Source organism: Tetranychus urticae, chromosome 3 (genome assembly GCF_039701765.1).
Source record: "Tetranychus urticae isolate SD_2017Ah chromosome 3, NJAU_TeUrti_SD_1.0, whole genome shotgun sequence".
NCBI classification, from domain to species: Eukaryota; Metazoa; Arthropoda; class Arachnida; order Trombidiformes; family Tetranychidae; genus Tetranychus; species Tetranychus urticae.
The window spans coordinates 17249507-17270413 of NC_142960.1; the positions used below are offsets into that span (position 1 = coordinate 17249507).

General features: G+C 33.3%; 5 protein-coding genes across 5 annotated transcripts; 2 read left to right on the forward strand and 3 right to left on the reverse strand.

The window, feature by feature from the left end:
- The first annotated feature begins 1390 nt into the window (after window positions 1-1390).
- On the forward strand, window positions 1391-3407 carry LOC107363237 (low density lipoprotein receptor adapter protein 1-B). Its single transcript, XM_015930432.3, has 6 exons — window positions 1391-1512; window positions 1609-1754; window positions 1880-1998; window positions 2077-2201; window positions 2413-2659; window positions 2743-3407. The coding sequence occupies exons 1-6, from the start codon at window positions 1464-1466 to the stop codon at window positions 2903-2905; spliced, it is 849 nt and encodes a 282-aa protein (XP_015785918.1). The 5' UTR covers window positions 1391-1463; the 3' UTR covers window positions 2906-3407.
- A 353-nt stretch (window positions 3408-3760) lies between these two features.
- On the reverse strand, window positions 3761-4767 carry eIF1A (eukaryotic translation initiation factor 1A). The gene is made up of 3 exons (XM_015930433.3): window positions 4607-4767; window positions 4270-4353; window positions 3761-4170 (listed from the first exon to the last, which is right to left on the reverse strand). The coding sequence occupies exons 1-3, from the start codon at window positions 4620-4622 to the stop codon at window positions 3812-3814; spliced, it is 459 nt and encodes a 152-aa protein (XP_015785919.1). The 5' UTR covers window positions 4623-4767; the 3' UTR covers window positions 3761-3811.
- A 797-nt stretch (window positions 4768-5564) lies between these two features.
- LOC107363152 (gamma-interferon-inducible lysosomal thiol reductase) lies at window positions 5565-9597 on the reverse strand. Its single transcript, XM_015930333.3, has 7 exons — window positions 9275-9597; window positions 8521-8636; window positions 8292-8450; window positions 6215-6382; window positions 5990-6136; window positions 5840-5908; window positions 5565-5771 (listed from the first exon to the last, which is right to left on the reverse strand). The coding sequence occupies exons 2-7, from the start codon at window positions 8569-8571 to the stop codon at window positions 5739-5741; spliced, it is 627 nt and encodes a 208-aa protein (XP_015785819.1). The 5' UTR covers window positions 8572-8636; window positions 9275-9597; the 3' UTR covers window positions 5565-5738.
- A 517-nt stretch (window positions 9598-10114) lies between these two features.
- Window positions 10115-11891, reverse strand: LOC149093508 (E3 SUMO-protein ligase ZBED1-like). Its single transcript, XM_089269359.1, has 2 exons — window positions 11666-11891; window positions 10115-11604 (listed from the first exon to the last, which is right to left on the reverse strand). The coding sequence occupies exons 1-2, from the start codon at window positions 11889-11891 to the stop codon at window positions 10115-10117; spliced, it is 1716 nt and encodes a 571-aa protein (XP_089125485.1).
- A 1703-nt stretch (window positions 11892-13594) lies between these two features.
- LOC107370694 (inositol-trisphosphate 3-kinase homolog) lies at window positions 13595-14715 on the forward strand. The gene has a single exon (XM_015938661.3). The coding sequence runs from the start codon at window positions 13842-13844 to the stop codon at window positions 14661-14663; it is 822 nt and encodes a 273-aa protein (XP_015794147.1). The 5' UTR covers window positions 13595-13841; the 3' UTR covers window positions 14664-14715.
- Window positions 14716-20907: the final 6192 nt, after the last annotated feature.

Below are 20907 nucleotides of genomic sequence, written 5' to 3' on the forward strand. Positions count from 1 at the left end.
TCATTGATGCCCAAGTATTCGTTGTCAACACCGAAGGTGGAACTTATCTTTTCGACAAAAACTGTACAGATTATTCAAATTGTATTACTTGTGTAATGTTTGGACATTCAATTGGCTGTCGATGGGTTGACAATATATGCGAAAGAGTTGTGGACTATACGCAACAGATTGGCTTATCAAACAACTACTGCATTACAATTGTTGGAGTCACACCAAAGGAAATAACCTCGTTAGATAAATCATTGAAAATTGAGCTGTCAACTACTCTTCCATCATTTGGTTCTCAAGAATCAATCTGGATCTCTGTTGGTCCTGGAAATTATTGTCCTAATGTAATTATACAAAATCAAACGATCCATTGTGATTTGGTTTTGGCATCTTCTGGTTTCTTTCCAGTTAATGCAACTTTTTATTTTTCCAAGTATGCAAATTCAGTTAGTCTCACCTCAATAACTAAAGATGCAATCTCGGTCAGCCGGATAGACTACACTTTCTGGATTTTTTCCGTTATATCGGTTACCATAGCTGTATTCGTCATATTCTGCATTTATGTAGCTACTAGTATGAATCTAAAAGGTACAGAATCAAGGGTTGGTTTATTTGCAAGACTCAACTACTACTCTAATCCACAAAGATCACAAAGATCACAAAGATCCACAAGCACGCGGACAGGAAGTTATACTTCTGCCAAGACTCATGAAATGTCAAGATCATTCTAAAATAGAAAGATTTCTGTTAATTTTGTTCTATTCATTTATCTCAGGAGAAACAATAAAAGCACCAAAACTTCAGTAAACTCTTTTCCCTTCAAATTGTTTATCACTTGTCCTTACATTTGAACAGATTTTGTTTTTAACCTCAATGGTGCTGCTATTGCCATCTGTACGTTAATATTTACTTCAAAATGGCCAATAAACTGTTGTGATTGACTTTAATTTAACTCTTTAATTTGTGGTAATATTTACTCAAAATCCATTTACTTTACAGTTTATTCTAGTCTTTTCTCCTAACATCTACGGTTTAGTAAAAAGTCTTTACTGTCAATTTAGCATCTTACTTTAGTTGTTGATCAGCAAATTGTCTGGTTGTATTCAAATGATTGATCTAAGGATTTTACTCTATGATCATCGAGAATTGAATAATTTCTACAATCTTTACCGAAAAAAACTCTGTCTTTTTTAGCTCTGCGTTATTGATTGATCTTTAAAGGTTGAAACGATTTTTTGAATTTATTGAATCTTTCAATAGATAAGTCAATCAATAATGAAGGACAATTAGTTTGCTCAATTTCAATTTAAATGTCAATGTCTAGATGGCGCAGTTGACAACATTAAAAATTGTAAGCTGTAATATAAAAATGATTGAGATTAAGCTTGTAAAATGTTTAAATTATTCTTGTTTCTTGAAGAAGCCTTTTTTTCATCCAGTTAGTTGATCAAAGTTCATTACCATCTTTATTCATCATGTCAGCAATACTAAAGGCCTTCACTTTTGGGAAATCTAAGCATAAAAGTAAGCTCATCTTTGTATCTACATCAAGTTACGATATTTCCTTTCAAAGTAACCGTTTGACTTTTTAGTAACAATGTGTTGTTGGTTGAATTACAGAGTTGCCCGAAGAATGGGGTGAAGATATTAAACATCCGGTCAACGAAGGGTTGCCCTTTCACTGTAAATATATTGGATCAACTTTGGTTGAAAAAGCTTCAGATGATGCAACCACAGCAGAGGCAATTAAAACAATTATTCAAATGGTGAGTTTCAATTCCATCATCGACAAGCAATGTGTTTGTGTCGCTTTTTTACTCAACATTTATCACTTTCAATTTTAAATCATGTTAATCTGGAATGTTTTCTTTCTCAATCTCTCTGTTTTCAGTCTAAACTGGCTGGTAAAGTTAAAAATTTGCGCAAGGTTGTCCTCACCATAAAACCTACTGGAATAAGTTGTAAAGATGCTCACAATGATGAAGAAATTTTCGATATCTCTATTTACAGGTATTTAACGGCTGTTCTTCCTATTTATGTCCAATTCACTTTATTCAAATTTTCTGTCCTATTCTTTTGTTTTATTAGAATCTCATATTGCTCAGCTGACGCCAATTATGACCGGGTTGTCGCCTTTATCGCTACAAATAAGAATGAAACTCACGAATGCCATGCTTTCCTTACCAGAAAAAATGAAGTAGCTCGTGCCTGTGGTAATTTTCTTCATTTTTAATTCTTGAATTTTACTTCCTTATACAGTCAAAATCTGTTATGTGATTATTGTACGATTAATGTACTTCCTGTTTAGTGTTTAGTGCATTTGATATTTTCCAGTATCGTTACTCATCTTTTACACCATTGATCAATTATTTGATTGTTTCCTTTGTTAATCTTTTACCGTTCTCTTTTCTTAATCATATTTAGCATTAACAATCTCTCAAGCTTTTGCCATTGCTTTTGAAAAATACCAAGAAACATTGAAAGAGAAGAATCAAACTAAACCAAGTAACGACAGTAAAGATACCAAATCAAATGGTAAATCAACTGATCAGGCATCCAATGAAAATTGTCAGACAAATGGAGCACCCATGATTGATTTGCTTAGTGATTCAACTCCAACCCTTAATGGACAAATTAATGATCTTGATGCTGATAAGGATTGTTTCCTTAGGTAAAACTATTTTCATTTCATTTCAATTTAATTTTAATTTTTCAATGAACTTATTTGTAAAATGCTTTTATTACCATGTTTAGGTTGGCTATGTCTCGAGCTCGAACAGTATCTGATGATGTCCCTCTATTACCAAGTAATTTAACTCTTAAAGGATTCCAAGACCCAAATCAGCTGAATGAATTCATCAGAGCTGCTACTTGTGATGATGGTTTTGATAAAAATGATGCATTCAATCTGTTCTAGAATCTCTTTTATCCACAAGATGTTCCAAGTTCATGAAGTTTCTTTTTCTAATGGTTTTTTCTATTAGTAAACTTTATGTTTCTTATTATTGTTGACAAATGCCCAACAATTTTCATTTAACGTTGATGAAATTGTTATAAACCGAACCTCAGGTTAACACTTTTTTTTATTAACCTGGTTTCAAAACAACTCAAAGTAGTCTTTAACTATTAATCATTAATTGTCTATTTCCTTTATACTTCGTTCTCTATACTCTATTATATACTTGTTAATTCAATTCTCATGAAGTTGACACTTCCAATTTGTGTCTCTTCTGAGTTTTGATAGCTTTGTTTTGATCTTTGAAATCGCAATTCAAACTATTGTAAACCGATCAATGTTTTCTTTTTACCTAAATTTGAATCTCTTTTTATAAAAAGGCAACTACATGCAAAAAATAATCATTATACGAATCTCAGAAGAAAAGATTACATGGTAAATCACTACTTTTTTTATAAATCCATTCTTTTATGCTATCCTTTTATTTCATTTACACAATTTCTTGTTCCGTATTGCTCTTTTGTCATAACATTTGCTCAGTTGACATCAACTTGAAGCATTTCATCTCTTGGATAATTGTGATTATGAAATTAAACAAAAGAAATTTACAAAAAATTGGAATAAGTCAACTGTTGGAAAGTTAAACTGAAACACAGTTAGAAAGACAGAAAATGCAAAGCATTTTATCAAGGATTCAAGAAAACTGAGTAGAAATGTTTGTTCGATCACTGAGTGATTTAGAACAAGAAGTTTGAGAAAAATGGAGAGTCGATGATTGGTTGATTATTCCTTACAATTTCAGATTCTTAAGAGAAATATAATAAGAGAAAAACTTTATTTAAGATGGATCTAGTAAAGGATTTTGAATCATATAGCTTCAATTGCAGCTTCTTCAGCATCGCTGGCACTGCTTCCATCGTCACTGACATCACCGAATTCAATGTTGTCATCTTCTTCTTCTTCACCATATACATTTTCATTGATTTTAGCATTTTCAGGAAGTTCACCATATGCTTTAAGGTTACGAGCTTCATCGTGATTGTATTTAAGTATAACATCAGCTTTAGAGTCTTGGTAATCACGTAGACCGACTAAGATGATATCTCCTTGATTAATCCACACTTTTTTCCGCAGTTTCCCTCGAATATGACAAAGACGTTTGACCCCATCAAAACAAAATGCCTCAAGTCTACCATTACCAAGCATTTTAACAACTTGAGCATATTCTGAAGATGAAAAGATAAAAACACTGAATTAGCTAACAGAATAAAATGACACCACCAAGGGAAGGTAGCAGCAATAAAAACTGAATAATTTAAATTTACCTTGTCCATCCTCCTTGAATACTAATTCTCTTTTTTCAGTCTCATTTTCATTCTTTCCTCGACGACGATTTTTACCTCCCTTTCCTGGATTCAGCAAACGAAAAGAGATGAAATAAAAAACAAGGTATTAGATGAAATCAAATATGAATAAGAAAAGATTATTTTTTTAAAAAAATCAATCAAATGATGACGCAATCAAGTTAAAGATTCACATCACTACATTGAACAGCATGCAAACAACATGGGAAATGAAATACAGAGGAGATAACATCGTCATGAGTATCACTTTTGACAGAAGAGCGTAACAAGAAGCAAAAAATAAACTATAAGCACTTACCCTTATTTTTCGGCATGTTGCTACTAAAGAATTAGATTAATCAAGTTACCAATGTAATGAAAAGTGGAAATTGATTATAAGTAAGATGGTTAAAAACTGGCAAGAACAATCAGCCAAAAAAATTCAATTAGGAAATGAGATAAATGAGTAAATGAATCCAGGCAGGAGTATGGGAAAAAAATATTGCAATAAATGCCACCAAACAGAAGGGACCGTTTACAAATTATGCTCTGTTCTATCAATTTCATGAAAATATAATTTTATTAATGAATACATGATAAAAATATTATTATTACTTGTCATCATTTATTTAAAAAATATTTGCGAATCGCAGCTATCTTTTTATTCAGTTTGATCAACCAGTTTTTCACGCTCAGAAAGACTGTAACACAGTAAATGGCAACTGAAAACCAATCTGTAAATTTTACAATTTTCAATTCTTGATTCCAAGCCTTAATATCAATATCCCAATTATCAATTCACCAACAAAGATTGAGAAAATTTAGTTTGATAAAAAAGATCAAAAATTACAGATTTTAAAAGACTATCACAAATCTTGAAATTTTTTCAAAACAAGCCTACAAGAACGAACTTTTTAGAAATATTTTGTCAGATAAAATCCGAACTTATTCCTAAAAACCAATCAATTAAAATAGATGTAAAAATTTTATCAAATTATCAGGAAAACTCAAATACACCTTAGGTCTGTGCATAATCTAAATTGACTGATTTGTGACTAAACATGAAGAGGAGCTTGCAGTCTTTTCCACAAGATCAACATGAATGTGATTTATTTTCTGCAAGTTAAACAGAGATCTTGAAAATTCATCTCCACGATTCAAAAAGAGTATTATTGATCTAAAATGTTGGAAATAATCTTAATAACAATATTCAACAAATTGCAAACGGTTGCAAAAACTATCTGTCACTAATAAGAGATTATCAAAGATGGAAAGTATTTTTTTCATGATCACAATTGCATTTTATTATGACAATTCGTCGATTTCAAGCATTAGGCTATAAAAAAGAGCAGATTTAACATAAGCAATCTGGTAGAACAAATTATTTCTTATAAGTATTTATTTGTATTTAGTATAATCAGCGGTAGGATTCCAGAATTTAGTTTGTACTTCTATTTGCATCCACTTGGTTTAGTTGCTCCTTGCTGTAATGAATTGAGAAAAGAATTAGTTCAAATATCTTAAAGAGTTGACAAAAATTATGACAACTTACAGGGAAAGAATCACATAAAAGGCCTTTAAGATCGTCGAGAGCTCGGTTTTGTATATCACTGGTGTGTTGCTACAATAATAAGAGTAAATACAAAATAGATTAGTTAGATATTCTGATTTCTGATCTTGAATTTTCTGAGAGATAAATTACATTGTTAACAGTGATCCATGGGATGAAATTGGGTTTTGGGACCAAAGATTTGGTAGCAACTCCTTGCTCCTTGAGTAGTTGCGATCCTTTCGCTCCATTGGCACAGTTTTCAATGGTGGTGTAGTTTAAGCCTTGTTTTTGGGCACACTGTAAAGTAAAGAAGAAATTATGTGTTAATCAAGTTTCTTTAAGTTCAAGTAATTTAAATGAAGATGAATTACGTACAGATTTGCCAGCTCGATCAGGTGAACTTGCACTTTCCATGCAGTTAACGAATTTGATTAAAGCAGAAGTATCAAGTTCAGATTTGGCACAGGCTTGGATTTTGTTTCCTTTGCATTCCCTCTCGCCATGTTGACAGCTGAATGAGATTGTAGATCCACTTTCAGTCCACTGTAAAGAATGAAAAAGACAGAAATAATTAGTAAAGAATAAGCAAAATCAAAAATCGATTTCATGAGCTTCAAGTTAATATATAAATATAACTGTAAAATTTATGAGTAAACACATATTGATTCTATTTACAGAATCAATAAATCTCAGTTTGATCAATATGACTGTCTTTGGAAAATAAATTACTATTGCAACATTAAGCTTGAAAACTGAACTTGGGAATCGAGGTAATTCAGCCTTGCAGTTGAATTGAAATAATAATTGTTCAATTTAAATTTCAATCCCTTCCAAGGTAAACTAACGGCTTATAACATCAAAATTGAAGGTTAACATGTTGGTTTAAATTAAAGGAACGATCATACAACTAAACATGGTTATTACTGTAATAAATTATCAAAATTTTGAAGCTTAACCAAATATATTCATGACTATTATTGTAAGACGATTAGCTCATGATAATGAAATGATTGAATGACAAAACGGATGATTACATAAGCATGTTGATTGATACTTGACCTAGTGTTGAGATTATGGAAGTCGATATAAATGAATGGATGTCGAGTACTCTAAGCTTGTTAATTGTAAGAAATGTTAAAGATGTTACTGAAAACAAAGATATCGATAGAGTTTCGCTTGATGAGTCTATTCGAATAGACTTGCTAATTATTTTTATGGGTCAAGTGGTTTGTTGATGTATCGAGGAATAGGTCAAAATGTAACAGACGATTAAGCAAATTTAATCAAACTAATTCAAACTGTATCGATAATCAATAACTGGAATCATTTGACTATAAGCCAAGTGAACCAAGATATTATTTCGGTCTTTTGTTGTTCAATAGGGTGATTTACCGACTGATGATAAAACTTCCCATTTGTACCATGAATCTATCAATTATTCACTCATATTAAAACGTGATTTTCAAAGCGGACACAAGCACTGAAAACTCTGAGAACATTAAAATTGATGAACCCAGAATTTACTAGATTACTAAACTGAAAATTAGAAGTGACAAATCATGTGAATTAACGCTATCAAAATGATGATAGGTAATAATGATGAGTGTGAACTGAGTGTTAAACAAATAGGTGTTCAAAACAAAGAATGGTCAAGGCTTTTTAGGTCATTTGGTGAGATTAATCCTCAATTAGGTTAATTGTTTCCTGTTGTCTATAGAAATGGTGAGAGAAGGCGTAAGTGTGAAGTGAAAGTTTTCATCGTTTCTCATAAGTCTAATGAAGGAGTCTAATCAAGAGAAATAATTGAAAAGCATTGGTTAATCAATTAGAAAAGGGATAATTCATTTGATAGGATGAGAAATCAGAGCAAATCGGACTGGATTTTGACAGAAATGTAAACTGTCCGCTTCTGTGAGCAATGGTGTCTCATCTTAACCATCTTGACACATTTAAAAGCTTCATGAAACCTTGATTATGTGTGAGGATGAAATGAATTCAATTATCAAACAGCTTTCATAATTTCTTGATAAAAACTAAGCAAATAATGTCATATAATAGATAAAGTTAAGTTTATCAAATGACACTATTTACTTGGAAACAAAGAACTATTACAATAAACATGACACTACTGTCATTGTTTACTGTCCATTGTTGATTAGATGATTATGATATGAAGGTGAAGTCAAACACTTATTTGAACAACCGTGACGAGTTTGTTTTTAAACACTGATTGTCATTATATCAGAAACGAAAGTAAGATTTCTTTCAACACTTTAACTCTATTGTATGTCAATAGAGAATCAGCAAAGTCATCACAGATAGAGTTGGCAACAGCGATTGAAAACGTAACGAGTGGAGATTAAATTTCAACTTAGCATGAAAATCAGCACGTCTACATCAAAACCATTTCAAGAGAAAGTTACCAATTCACAGCAATCATGATTTAACTTACGGATGCTTTGCCGAAAGGAACAAGATCAACGTTAATTTTCTCGAGTCCGAGAGATTGGATGGTTGGGTATAATTGATAGGTTATGAAAGCGATTGAATCTGGACACAATGTTTCATAATAGACTCCTAAGGATACCTTGTCCGCTTGTTGACCATCAACCTATTTGGAAGAAAAAGATTTTATTAGTAAGTGAAGACAAAGAAAACGTTGAGTTTTTTATAATACTAACCTTCAATGAGAAAAAAGTAAGTAAAGTGACCACAGCAAATAACATCTTCATGGTTGTTGTAAGAGAATTATGGTTGGCTTCGTATTAAACGAGTATTAGTTCCTTTCCAAAGTTGCCTGGATATGAAAATAGTCAGGATTATGTGATTAATGGACAAAATCAAATAAAAGCATTAAATAAATAGGAAAACTGAAAGAGAGAGATGATGAGAGAAGCTCAAATAAAACTCTCTGTCTTAACAAAGAAGACAGAAATGCTGAGAGGCAGATTGATAACTAGTATCTAATATGTTCCTCCTCTTTCAATTTAATCTAATCCTTGTATTACATCAGAGTTCCATATGAATTTTTCACGCTCATGCAAGGTCAATGGTATTGGTCAATGGAAATGGTATTAGCTAAGTAAGATCTTATGAGAAAAAGAATGTAAAATTTCATTTTCTGGACATTTTTGAGTGATTTTTCTTGATATTAAATTGCCAATCAAACTTTTGAGAAATAAGAGATCGACTTTTGCAGTTTTGATTCAGGATATCATACGAATAAGGAAACTTGATACAAAATAACGAAAAGATGATTTTTCAAGAGCTGATTTTTTTCAGATTAATCAGGTTTAAGGTACATTTTGGGCCATAAGAAGATAAATAAGAAGGCACATAAGAAATGTAAACAAGCTTAGATGACAGTCAATCAATTAATAAACCACAACAGCTATTCATTTGTAATGAAAATATGTGAATGGAGTGTATTCTTACCTGAGTGAATGATTAAAAAACTGGATGGTAAAACAAGTAAAAAGACTGAAACTTCAACAGGATAAAATCAGTTATCGGGATTTCGCTTTGATCATAAGGCTTTGTTTGAAATGATATCCACTCACAAAATAACCAAAACTGGGCTGAATAGGAGTAAAGGAATTATGGACACAAAGAATATAAAAGAAACTGTTCAAGAAGTAAGCTCATTCAGAAAAAACGAGTAAACCCAATCAGCGATTAAGCATTTCAGTGTTATACAAGTTTTGTTGTCCAAATATTGTCCAAATGTAGTATTAACGCAACTTGAAGTGTAAACAAAAGCTACTTGATTATTAACAACCAGGTGGCGTTAACAGTTCATGAAGTTAAAGCTTTAAAGACAGACTGGTTATTATTAATAGTAACCAGTTACTTGAATGCTCTAAACGGTTTCTTCATGGTAAGCCTATTCAGAGAAATTCAGACACGTAAATTTGTGAGTCATTTCTTCAATGAATGAAATACAATAGAAATTTTAGTTTTTGATTCTCAAATCTCGGCGATTTACAGTTTTTAGAGTCACCGCGTAAATATGTAGCCAAGTAACTGGTTACTTTATGCATTGTCGATAACTCTTTGAGGCTATCGATCTATTGTTTCGTGTCTCCACAAACTTAGACGCTGCAAAAGTACATTTGAGAAATGTGCCACATTTGGCGGAGCTCACACAGCCTTCGTCAGGAGTAGAGTTGTTTGAGAAATGAAAAAATTATCAATCGAGAAATTGAGAATTATCAAAAGATTTATCGAGAATTATCGAGAAAATATATTGAAATTTTGTTACATATAAAAGATACATTAATCGAAAATAGTTGGCAATGACTGTAGGAAACATAATTTATCAACATTTTTTGGTTTGATTTGACTTCTTTTTTGAGTAATAATTTGACCAGTTTTAGAAAATAAGCGTTCAGGAGAAACACTCGTTGCTTGTACTAATAAATATTTGAGTGCCAAATTGTGCAACTCAGGATAATGTATTTTTGCACTTTTCCAATATTCAAATGGGTCAGATGACCTTGGAAGAACCTCTCGATCTAAATAATGTTTTAAACCATTGTTGACTGCAGAAGATGCATCATAAACAGTTGAAACTCTTTTATCATGAGTACTCCATATACCAGCTGGAGGTTCTTCCACTGGTGGTCGTTGTGTAAGCTCCACGGTAGATAAGTGATCATTTAAAAATTTGAAAGCTTCGGCTGAAGCTCGAGGTGAATTGAAATCAATCCTTTTGAATCTAGGATCCAAATAAGTAGATAAGGCCAGAATACGATTATATTCTATTCCTCTGAATCTTTCTTCTAATTCATTAAGTAGGCACAGCCGGAATGTTTCAGCAGATCCAGTAAATATTTGTTGTTCCAAAATATGTTGAGCAGAATTTATAAGAACAATAATTTTCGAGATTGTTACCTCATTTTCGTATGACAACTCAACAGTGATGTCATAAAATGGTTTGAGTAATGAAGTTACATTACGTAAAGTTTGTAGCTCAACTGATGATAACTCGAGCTCTCTGTTATCTGTATTGATTAGTACATGCGAAATATCACCATTAACTTCAATATAACGTTCGAGCATTAAAAACGTGGAGTTCCATCTAGTTTCTACATCCAATTTCACTTTCAGATCTGCTTTACCCAGTCTTTTTCTTTCATCTGCCAGTTCTTGTTTTAAACTTGACGAGTTTTTAAACTTTTTCACTGTTGTTCTTACTCGTTCAAGTAAATCAGAAAGTGAACCACATTTGCGTATAGAGCTTTGCACTACGAGATTCAATCTGTGAGCAACACAGTGAAGATGTGGACCGAAGTTTTTAGCTGCATTAATGAAATTCGGTGCACCATCAGTTATAATACACACTAATTCCTCTTTGTTTAAAGACCAGGTCTCCATTGTGTCATTAATGATACTTATCAAGTTGGCACTTGTTAAAGCGACAGTTGTTTTATCAACATGGAGACATGCACTGGCCAAAGAATATTCATGAACAAAATGTATAATAATGCCAACATAATGATTATGGTTGAAATTATCAGTCCAGGAATCCATAGTTAAACAGTACCATTTAACATCAGCTAAAAATCCTTTAAGTACATCAACTTGTTTGAAATATAAATCTTGCACCATTTTAGTGACAGCGAACCTTCCTGGTACAGTGTAATGAGGATTGAGAAGTTTTATAAGCTTCTTAAAGTAAGGCGAGTCCGTTGTCCTAAATGGTAGGTAAGACTTAACAATCCACCATGCGAGAGCATCATTGATTTTGTCCTTCCTTAGACCATCTATAAATAAAAAAATAGAAAAAATTAGATGCTTGCAAGCAAAAACAAATAAATATCTTACCTTTTGTTGACTGTATTTCATTAATGGTTTCATTTATTCTCGGTTGGTTAGGTTCCGTAGAGCCTTGTAGTTGGTCATAAACTGACTGGTGGTTATGTTTGAGATGGTATTTAAGGTTGGTTGTATTACCACTATCTTTCACTTTTTTCTTACAAATATTACATGTTATTAATGAAGAATCTGCATTGGTAGTAAAGTAATTCCAAAAAACACTTGATTTACCCATTTAAAGTAAAATTTAATAACAAAAAAACCATCAAAAGAGACTAGAATAACCATGTGGTCACTTTTTTAAAACACAATAGTGTATCGATAAATCGAAGCTAATATCGATAATTTCTCGATGGCAATATATCGAGAAATATCGAGAAATTGATATTCTCGCAACAACTCTAGTCAGGAGATTGACTATAAATTGGACACACAGACCTAATGTTTCGTTGATGATTTTGAATAAAACGGAATGAAAACTCTTGAGAATTAAGTGAATTTGAGAATAGTCATGTTTATTACGAATAATTCGCTTAATATCGAGTATTACAAAGCAATACAAATATGAACTCAAATGGCTTGAAGAAAATTCTGCATCTGTCTTCAACAGGCATTTATACTTTCAGGAAGTAGATTCTGCCGCACATTATAATGGAGTGAGAAGACTGAGTCTTATCTGTAAACACGGTCATCCAACGCCATCAACCAGCCATCGTTAACTTGGTTAAAACCACTTCGGGTTCCCATCAAAAACGTAATACTAACACTCATCATCTTTCAAATCTAACAAACTCAAGCTACATTGTTGGATTCACGGTTGTCACCCAATAGACAACATCGTTCAAATAATGCTGGAAATCATCTCCGAATGGGATATTGGTTAGATGCACGGCATAATTACTCATGAAAGGATCACCGAAACATCCTGGACATGCGTAAATATGCTCTAAATTAAACAATCATCTATCACCAAATTCAGCGAATTCACTGCCCACTCATGAATTAAAAACAGATAGAATACCCTTTCATAAGTGTCACGAGTATTATCGATGACGCCATCATACTTAACTAAGCTCGGAAAGAGAATATAAGAAAAACGGAAAATGGCCAAAAAAGGCAACCACCGATCTAGATTCGGCCCTTCAGCAGAACCATCATCAGTGGGTCAAATCAGACTCAAATAATTGATCAACACGGTCCTCACAAAGACTGGTAAATAACACGAAGGCAGCAGTATATTAGCCAAGCTAGAATTTGAACACAACATACATAAACTAACCAAAACTTAGCTACAGAAAAAATAGGACACAATGGTTAATTAAAAAATGGGCTGATAAACTGAGTATAACTGAAAAAACTAAACATGATAACCTCAATGAAATCACGAGTGGACACTTAGTGCGATAGGGACAGCTTATATCGATAGCCGCTCATTATCGAAATCAACACTTAACTACAAACAACTCGGTCATCAAAAGAAACTAATGAGCGTATGATATTATGTATACACCCTCAGCGAATGTAGATTGAGACTTCAGAGCAGAACTCACCAACCTCTCGATAAAGAATTGAAAATCTTCGGAAAATCCCATAATAACTAAGAACTACACCTTTGTTTTCGTACCTTATACATATTTCATGATTCAGAAAGCACCTCTTTACATACAAAATTCCTGAACAATGCAAACATTGTAACAAACCTAACAAGCATAGAAAAATCTAACAAAGAACGACGATATAAACAACAAATAGGTGGCTGAGTTGAAAGAAGCTTGCTATAAGCATGTCGATCACCGAAAACGAAACAGGAGGGATATTTGCATCAACATGAATAAGAATGCGACAAATCATCAATCACATAATGAGATTGCATAAAGACGGATTATATTGTTCAACAAGATATGCATGTTTAACTTGTAGAGATTGTTGATTACTTACATTCATTATAAACCAGCGGACAATACATTATTTATTTCATTAACACTATCATTACCTCATTGAATCAGTCTGTTGATTCAATGAATGTGTGCCAAATATTCAACATTTCTTCAGTGCATCTACCTATTTATTTCAAGTGTATCTGTGTAACTGTGTTTCACTTGTGCATCTAACATTCGCCTTCACATTAACTTGGATTGATCTCTATTTCATCTTTTTTTTTAAAACCCATTGTTCAACGGACAACATGAAACTGTTTCACCATTCAACACCAAATGAACATCCTCACCAGAAAGACAAAACAGCGGTTTTTCCTTATCAACTTGATACAAGTATAGCGCCTTCAACCAAAGGAAAGAGTGATAAACTAGTTGATTGCTGGTTAAACATGGCTCCAACCATTTTAATTAGTCCAACGAACCAAGATGACGGAAATAATTTTGTATCAAACGATATTTCTGAATCAGTTAATCCTCTGTCGCCAAACAAATCTAATCTCTCGTCTGATAACACTCTTATGATCATCAACACTGACACTAATAACATTAACAACAACAATAATAATAACATTAATAGCTTCAATAAAACGAGGAAAACAAATTGGATTCAATTATCTGGTCACGAGAATACCTTTGCATTTGGTAGTCCAGGAATCTTGTATAAAAAATGTAAATCTGATGGCAACGAAGCTCTTGCCTACAAATCACTGATGGAAGAAGCAACTATGAAACCTTTTGTACCTAATTTTTACGGCTGTCTAACCGTTAACGGATCATGTTGCATTGCCATTGACAATCTATTATACCATTTTGACAATCCCTACATTATGGATATCAAAATGGGATCAAGGACTTTTCTGGAGGACGAAGTTTCAAATGGTGAACCAAGAGCAGATCTGTATGAGAAAATGATTAAACTGGATCCTAGTGCCTTATCTGAAGCAGAGAAACAAGTCAAGGCGATAACCAAATTGAAATATATGCAACTTCGGGAGCAATTGAGTTCCTCCTCAACTTTAGGATTTCGTATTGAAGCATTCAAGGTGAGCAAGTCAACCATGTTTGTGTAAACTGTGAGAATAACAAAACTAGGCTATTATGGTTATGACAGGGACTATGTACACCGTGTACCGATGCGAATCTACAAAGTTTTTTCGAAATAACTTTTTAATGTATCAATCAATCAGTTTCAAAATTTTTGAGCACATTTTATTCGCAAAAAATTAATGCATTACAGCTTCAAAGTATTAACCTTCATTGGCGACAAAAAAGCTGATTTTCACACAAAAGTTGTCATTGACAGAGACCGGAGGATCGCCTGATATGCCATCTATTATACTTTGTATGAGATATTCGAGCTTCTCAATGGTTTGAGGTCGATTTTGTTCATTTTGTTCTCACACAGTTGAGAGGAGAAAGGTCCGGGCTATATAGTCGCACCCATAACTGCCATTGAACTTTTTAGTGAGTTCTCGTCTCTTACCTTAGTCCCAAAATGGAATTCGTTTTTTTAAAATTTCTAACGTGCTGTGTGGAGGTGCAACGTCCTGCTGGAACCAAAAGACGGGCGTAATAGTTTAACTACCACAACTTCTGGCTTTTGATGACTCATATTCGATTGTTCTGCCGATTTACGTACCTATCAAGCCAAAAATAGGGCTCAATTGAGAAAATCTGCATTGAATCAAATCATCCATCCAAAAGGTAACAAATTTCCTTAGTAAAAACGAAGCGTTTTCACATGAATCGACTGTTAGTGGCTGTCCAGTTTGACCATTGTGGGCAAAAATGGCTAAATCCTTTTTCATGATCCTCTGAGAAGTTGTTTTGCTCACATCAATCTGTTGAGCTAATCACCTGGTTGATGTTGAGGAAGCAGCAAGTTTCTGAGGAGTTCTAGCAGTTTTTTGCCTCTTGTAGGATAGCTGGAAATAACTCAATTTTTACGGCTGACAGACTATTTTGTTTCAGCTTTTTTGTGTTCGAAAAAATCGTCCTAAAATGCGTTTTCATACGCCAACCTAACACATTTTCGATCATTTCTATCACACTATTTTAGTTAGCAGAAAAAGGGTGCTGGGCATATTGAAATTTATGTTAAGAAATAAATTAATTTATTTATTAGTCGAGACTTATGGCGACCAATTTCATCAGGAACAACCTGGTACAGAAGGTTCAACAAAGGCGAGTAAGATGTCACTGACAAAGGCCGACAAGGTGCTCCTCAAAATTTTCTTGATGATATATGTTCGACCTACGGGTTAGTACAATTTAACAAACAAGTTAAAAGTATCTCGAGCTAACGGCCAGCAATAGAAGCCGATTCCAACAAGGCAACGACGACGAACTTTATGTTATTTTGTTTTTATGGAACTTTGTCCCGCCTATTCGTTAAAAAATGATCTTGTTTGTACAACTGAGCAGAAATATTTCCATCACATGCCATTAAGTCGTAGCAAAGTGCAAACCAAAATGACATAAAGTCCGTTGTCGGTAGATTTTTTGAGTCGAGGCCGCTAGCTCGCGGTAGGCTCTGACTAGTGAACTTTTAAATTGTCAATTAAATTAAATGAACCCTTAGGTCGAACATATATAACCGAAAAAATCCACAAATAAGTCGAACCTGTTCAGGGCGCGGAATTCTTGATAACCCTAATATTATTGTTGTTGTTGTTATTAGTGCCAGTGTTTATGATCATAAGAGTGTTATCAGACGAGGGATTAGCTTTGTTTGGCAACAGAGGATTAACTGATTCAGAAAACTGATTCAAAAATTTGGTGAAAAAGGTTTCATAGTTGCTTCTTCCATTAGTGATTTGTAGGCAAGAGCTTTATTTCCATCAGATTCGCATTTTCGTGAACACGATTTCGCGCACGTTTTTGAGCCAAATTTGCATTTTGTTTAATTGGTACAATGTGATGGAGTGTGTTCATAAGAGTGAAATTGTTCACATGAAGGAATGGGCTGGCGAAACCATTTGGTTAATGCCTGACACAGGCAGTACAGGTATAAGTGCCTCTAAATTGTACCATTATAGTGGAAAGTATGTCTGATATCTCATTCGCCATCTTAAAATCAGTTATCGGGATTTTGCTTGCCAAATATTGTCCAATTGTCGTATTAACGCAACTTGATTATTCACAACTAGGTGGTTCATGAAGTTGAAGCTTTAAAGACGGGGTAGAGCCTATTTGTACAAGAATCGTGTGTAAATAGGCAACCAGGCTATTTGCACAAAGTGCATTTCTAATGCCATCTATTGTGAATTGATGGCAAGTTTCGTCAATCGTCTGACAAATCAGAAACTTTCCACCTTTCACTAACTGCATTACGCACGAATGTAACTTTAATCAAATGGAATTGATTGATTTTACTGTTGGTCAAATTTTTTAAATTATGATAATTTGTGTGATTTCATCAAGTCTTATGAAAACAATAGACGCGTACAACTTTGTACCAGAACCTCTGTTAAATCATTAAATGTTGATTTAATGTACAGTTACATTGTTTTCCATTGTAAAGCCGGTGGTAGATATCAATCGAGATCGAAAGGATTGAGAAAATCAAGGTAAGCCTAATCTCAAAGTAGAATTTTGTGCTATTAATAACTCATATATTATCTTTAATCACAGGACATACAAACGATGTCCATTTAGAGTCTCAATATCAGAGGATAAGATTCGTCAAATACTCATTGTTAAAAATATTGAGCCGAACCACACTTGCCCATTTGCTTCAAAGCCAGAAATTTATCAACGTTTACCTCGCCAACGAAGACCTGATGATGTACAGAAGAAATTATTATTGGATGTAAAAGACTGTAATGCTAATACCAAAGCGATCATTGCGAAATACAGTGAAGAGTTTGGAAAAGCAATCACCTCAAAAGACATTCAAAATATTATACGAAAAGAGAGGGCGATCGATGGAAGTAAGACTGATCTCGAAAGGTTAATTGCAAAAATGAAAGAGCAAAAAGATTCAACTGTTTTTGTGACATACGAAAATCAAACAGTGGATACAATATTTTACCAGGACAATTATATGAAGAATTTATTCATTGAATACCCAGAGTTTTTACTCGTAGATGCTACTTATCGAATTAATCAGAATCGAATGGCTCTTATGTGCTTCATGGTAATTGATGGTAATGGTGCTTCAGGTGTAGTCGCTCTCGCTTTTTTACATTCAGAGTCTGAATCATGCACCTTTTCTGCTCTTGAAAGTTTGAAATCTGCTACTGGAGGAGCCCGAGAAACAAAAGTCATCATGGCAGATAAAGACATGGGTAAAGTGAAGTGTTTGAAGTGTTTACTTAGAATGAAAATCAAATTCAGAACTAAAATTCAGTGCTAAAATCTAGTACTAAAATTTAGCACTAAAATTCAGACCTACAATTTAGTACTAAATTTTAGTACTAAATTCTAGTACTAGATTTTAGCCTTGAATTTTAGTACTGAAAGAATGCAGTCAAATGCGATGACCGAAATATTCATTTTGACTAACAATCTTTTATAATTTTAGGCTTTTCCTGAAGCTAAAATACAAATTTGTATCTTTCACGTTATGCAAACTTTTGTTCGGGAAATAACTTGCAGAAAGAGAGGCATTGATAATGCTCAAAAGAAGGGAGCTCTAACAATATACAAACAAATGGTTTATGCAGATTCGGAGTTGTCATACAATGAAAAGTTGAAGGAAATAGGGTCGAGCGATTTACGTAAATACTGCGATCAAAATTGGCATAATATACGCGAGCAATGGACAATGTTTGGTCAGTTTGGAGTGTTCAATATTATGTGTCGAACAAATAACAGATTGGAACGATTCAATCCAGAACTTCATAACATAGCTACTAACTATGGAGAAATAGTTGAATCATTTACAAATATTTGCAAAGCGATTAAAGCCATCAGAAGTGAACGTGAGCAAGAAGCATTCGATATGATTGCAAAAGTCCAATCACAGCCAATGGATGAGTTGCGAGATGGTTATCCAAAAATTTTAACAACATACGCTCACAACAAAGTTAGCAATCAAATTGATGCGACAAAAAGATTACTTAAAAAATTTTTATTTGACGATATGCTGGAGACTGGTCGCTATGAAAGTGGCAACAGAACAATTTACATGTCAATGGATGGTTGTACTTGCTTTTTCCATACTGTTATGAGGCTTCCTTGCCGCCATATTTTTGCACTGGCAAAACTAATGAACAAAGATGGTTTCATTCCGGAGTTATGCTCCAACAGATGGCATTTGGTTAAATTTGCTAATTTATACGGTAAAATCATGAACAATATTGATGGTAGAAATATTACAAGCGTGCATCAACCTGATTGCTTGAGTAGAACTGCAAAAACCTACGCCATAACACAATATCAAAAGTTACGGGAACTTAAGGATGTTGTTATGCAGTTTGCTGATATTTCATCAAATTTACCTGATGAAAAGTTCGAAAAGGTTGTTTATGCAACAAAAAAATTCACGACCGATATTCTTGCTAAATATGATTCAGAAACGGATCAGAATGAACAATCTTTACCATCAACTTCGCAATCTCATAATTCAAATTGTTATTGCAATTTAGAAAATTATGAATGCATGGAAAAATTTATGTGTTGCCATTTAATGAAATTAACGCACTCTCTATGTTATGGTTCCCTTAATTGCTATCGAGGAAAATATGATATGCGAGCTGACCCGGAAGCAACTTACTCATGCCTTCAATGCCCTGAAGAAAAGTACACAGATGTGAAACTTATCAAAATGAGTGATGTTCAAAGGCAAAAATATGCTCACACAAGAATTGCGCTCAAAGGTCTAATCTTGGAGCGTGTATTGAGTACAGATGAACGTCTCGTTCAAATGGAACGCAATCTAAGGCAAACTAATTGGAAGGCTCTTATAAAGAAATATTTCATCAAAATTGATATTTGCGATATTGAAGCTATTCAGTGGGCTTATCCAGACGATCCACAAGTGGACAGTGATGAGGATTCTCCTAATGTTGAACCCAATATAAATGTTGAGCCAAATATAAATGTTGAGCCAAATATAAATGTTGAACCTAATATTAATGTTATACCTAATATTAATCTTGAACCCAATATAAATGTTGAACCTAATATTAATGTGAACCTAATATTAATGTTGAACCTGATATTAATGTTGAACCTGATATTAATGTTGAACCTAATATTTATGTTGAACCTGATATCGATTTTAACTTTTCTTCACCAAAAAAACCTACAACAATAATTGAAAGAATTGATGAACCAAGTACCAGTGATCATAATTATCCAAAATTGAAACAACTCTCATTGCTTAAAGTTGCATTGAACATAAGAAGAAAAGGCAGTCAAAAAAAACGATAAAAAAATCGGTAATAAAAATAATCAATGGCCTGAGCACAGATCAAAAAAAGAGAAGTAAGTAAACTTTTGTGAGTTTGGTATTGGTTACCTTTTTACTAATCGTATATTTATTTACTTGATTTTACCAGGAATGATAAGTTGGCTTGCTAGCGAGCAAGCAACAAATGCTATTATGAATGGAGAAGTACGAATTGGCTTAGAAGATATTGAGGTTGCCCCTCCTCTAACTTAACAAAAGTTCTGGAATAGCGAAATAAAAACTGAGAGCATTCATCAATACATGGACCAAGCAGCTTTGGAATTTTACATTTCGAAAGTAAATAACAAAAGAAAGTCATGGTTGTGTGCCGCATGTGAGAAGTCAACGAAAATGAGCGACACCATTTTATGTGATTGCTGCATGAATTGATTTCATATTAGATGCATCGGCCTTAAAAGACGACCATCGAAAAGATTCTCGAAATGCACAGACTGCAAAAACTAATTCTATTTAACTGCATTTAAATTTCTAATTATTAATGCCTTTAATAAATTGTAACTTGAAAAAACTGCGATCTTAATATTAAAACTCGTTTATAACAGTACTGGTATTTAGTTCTTAAATTTCGCACTAAAATTTGCTACTTAAATTCATTACTTAATTTTAGCACTAAAATTTAGTACTAAATCTCAGAGCTAAATTTTAGTACTAATTTTAAGTACTAATTTTTAGTACTCAAATTGTTGACTCATTTCTGTTGACAAAAATCAAAAAAATTTATCAAGGATACTAAATAGCACTTATCGAATCCCTAAACATTGCTTCCTTACTTTTAATTCAAAATGGACAGGGAAAGTTCCAATGATTCTTTACCTAGTGTTACAGATTTTGCCGATATGTCTAGTTCCTCAACTCTCCAAAATTCAATTTGTCCTGACTGTGTTGTGAATCAGCAA

What these genes read in the sequence shown, in the direction of transcription:
- LOC107363237 (XM_015930432.3), top strand. Translation starts at nt 1,464, where the DNA reads ATGTCAGCAATACTAAAGGCCTTCACTTTTGGGAAATCTAAGCATAAA. An exon ending in TGGGAAATCTAAGCATAAAA is followed by an intron (nt 1,513 to 1,608) that starts GTAAGCTCATCT and finishes GTTGAATTACAG; the next exon opens with AGTTGCCCGAAGAATGGGGT. An exon ending in TTCGATATCTCTATTTACAG is followed by an intron (nt 1,999 to 2,076) that starts GTATTTAACGGC and finishes TTGTTTTATTAG; the next exon opens with AATCTCATATTGCTCAGCTG.
- eIF1A (XM_015930433.3), bottom strand. An exon ending in ATTCAAGGAGGATGGACAAG is followed by an intron (nt 4,171 to 4,269) that starts GTAAATTTAAAT and finishes TTTCATCTTCAG; the next exon opens with AATATGCTCAAGTTGTTAAA.
- LOC107363152 (XM_015930333.3), bottom strand. Translation starts at nt 8,571, where the DNA reads ATGAAGATGTTATTTGCTGTGGTCACTTTACTTACTTTTTTCTCATTG. An exon ending in TTACTTTTTTCTCATTGAAG is followed by an intron (nt 8,451 to 8,520) that starts GTTAGTATTATA and finishes TCTTCCAAATAG; the next exon opens with GTTGATGGTCAACAAGCGGA. An exon ending in TTCCTTTCGGCAAAGCATCC is followed by an intron (nt 6,383 to 8,291) that starts GTAAGTTAAATC and finishes CATTCTTTACAG; the next exon opens with TGGACTGAAAGTGGATCTAC.
- LOC149093508 (XM_089269359.1), bottom strand. Translation starts at nt 11,891, where the DNA reads ATGGGTAAATCAAGTGTTTTTTGGAATTACTTTACTACCAATGCAGAT. An exon ending in TGAAATACAGTCAACAAAAG is followed by an intron (nt 11,605 to 11,665) that starts GTAAGATATTTA and finishes TTTTATTTATAG; the next exon opens with ATGGTCTAAGGAAGGACAAA.
- LOC107370694 (XM_015938661.3), top strand. Translation starts at nt 13,842, where the DNA reads ATGAAACTGTTTCACCATTCAACACCAAATGAACATCCTCACCAGAAA.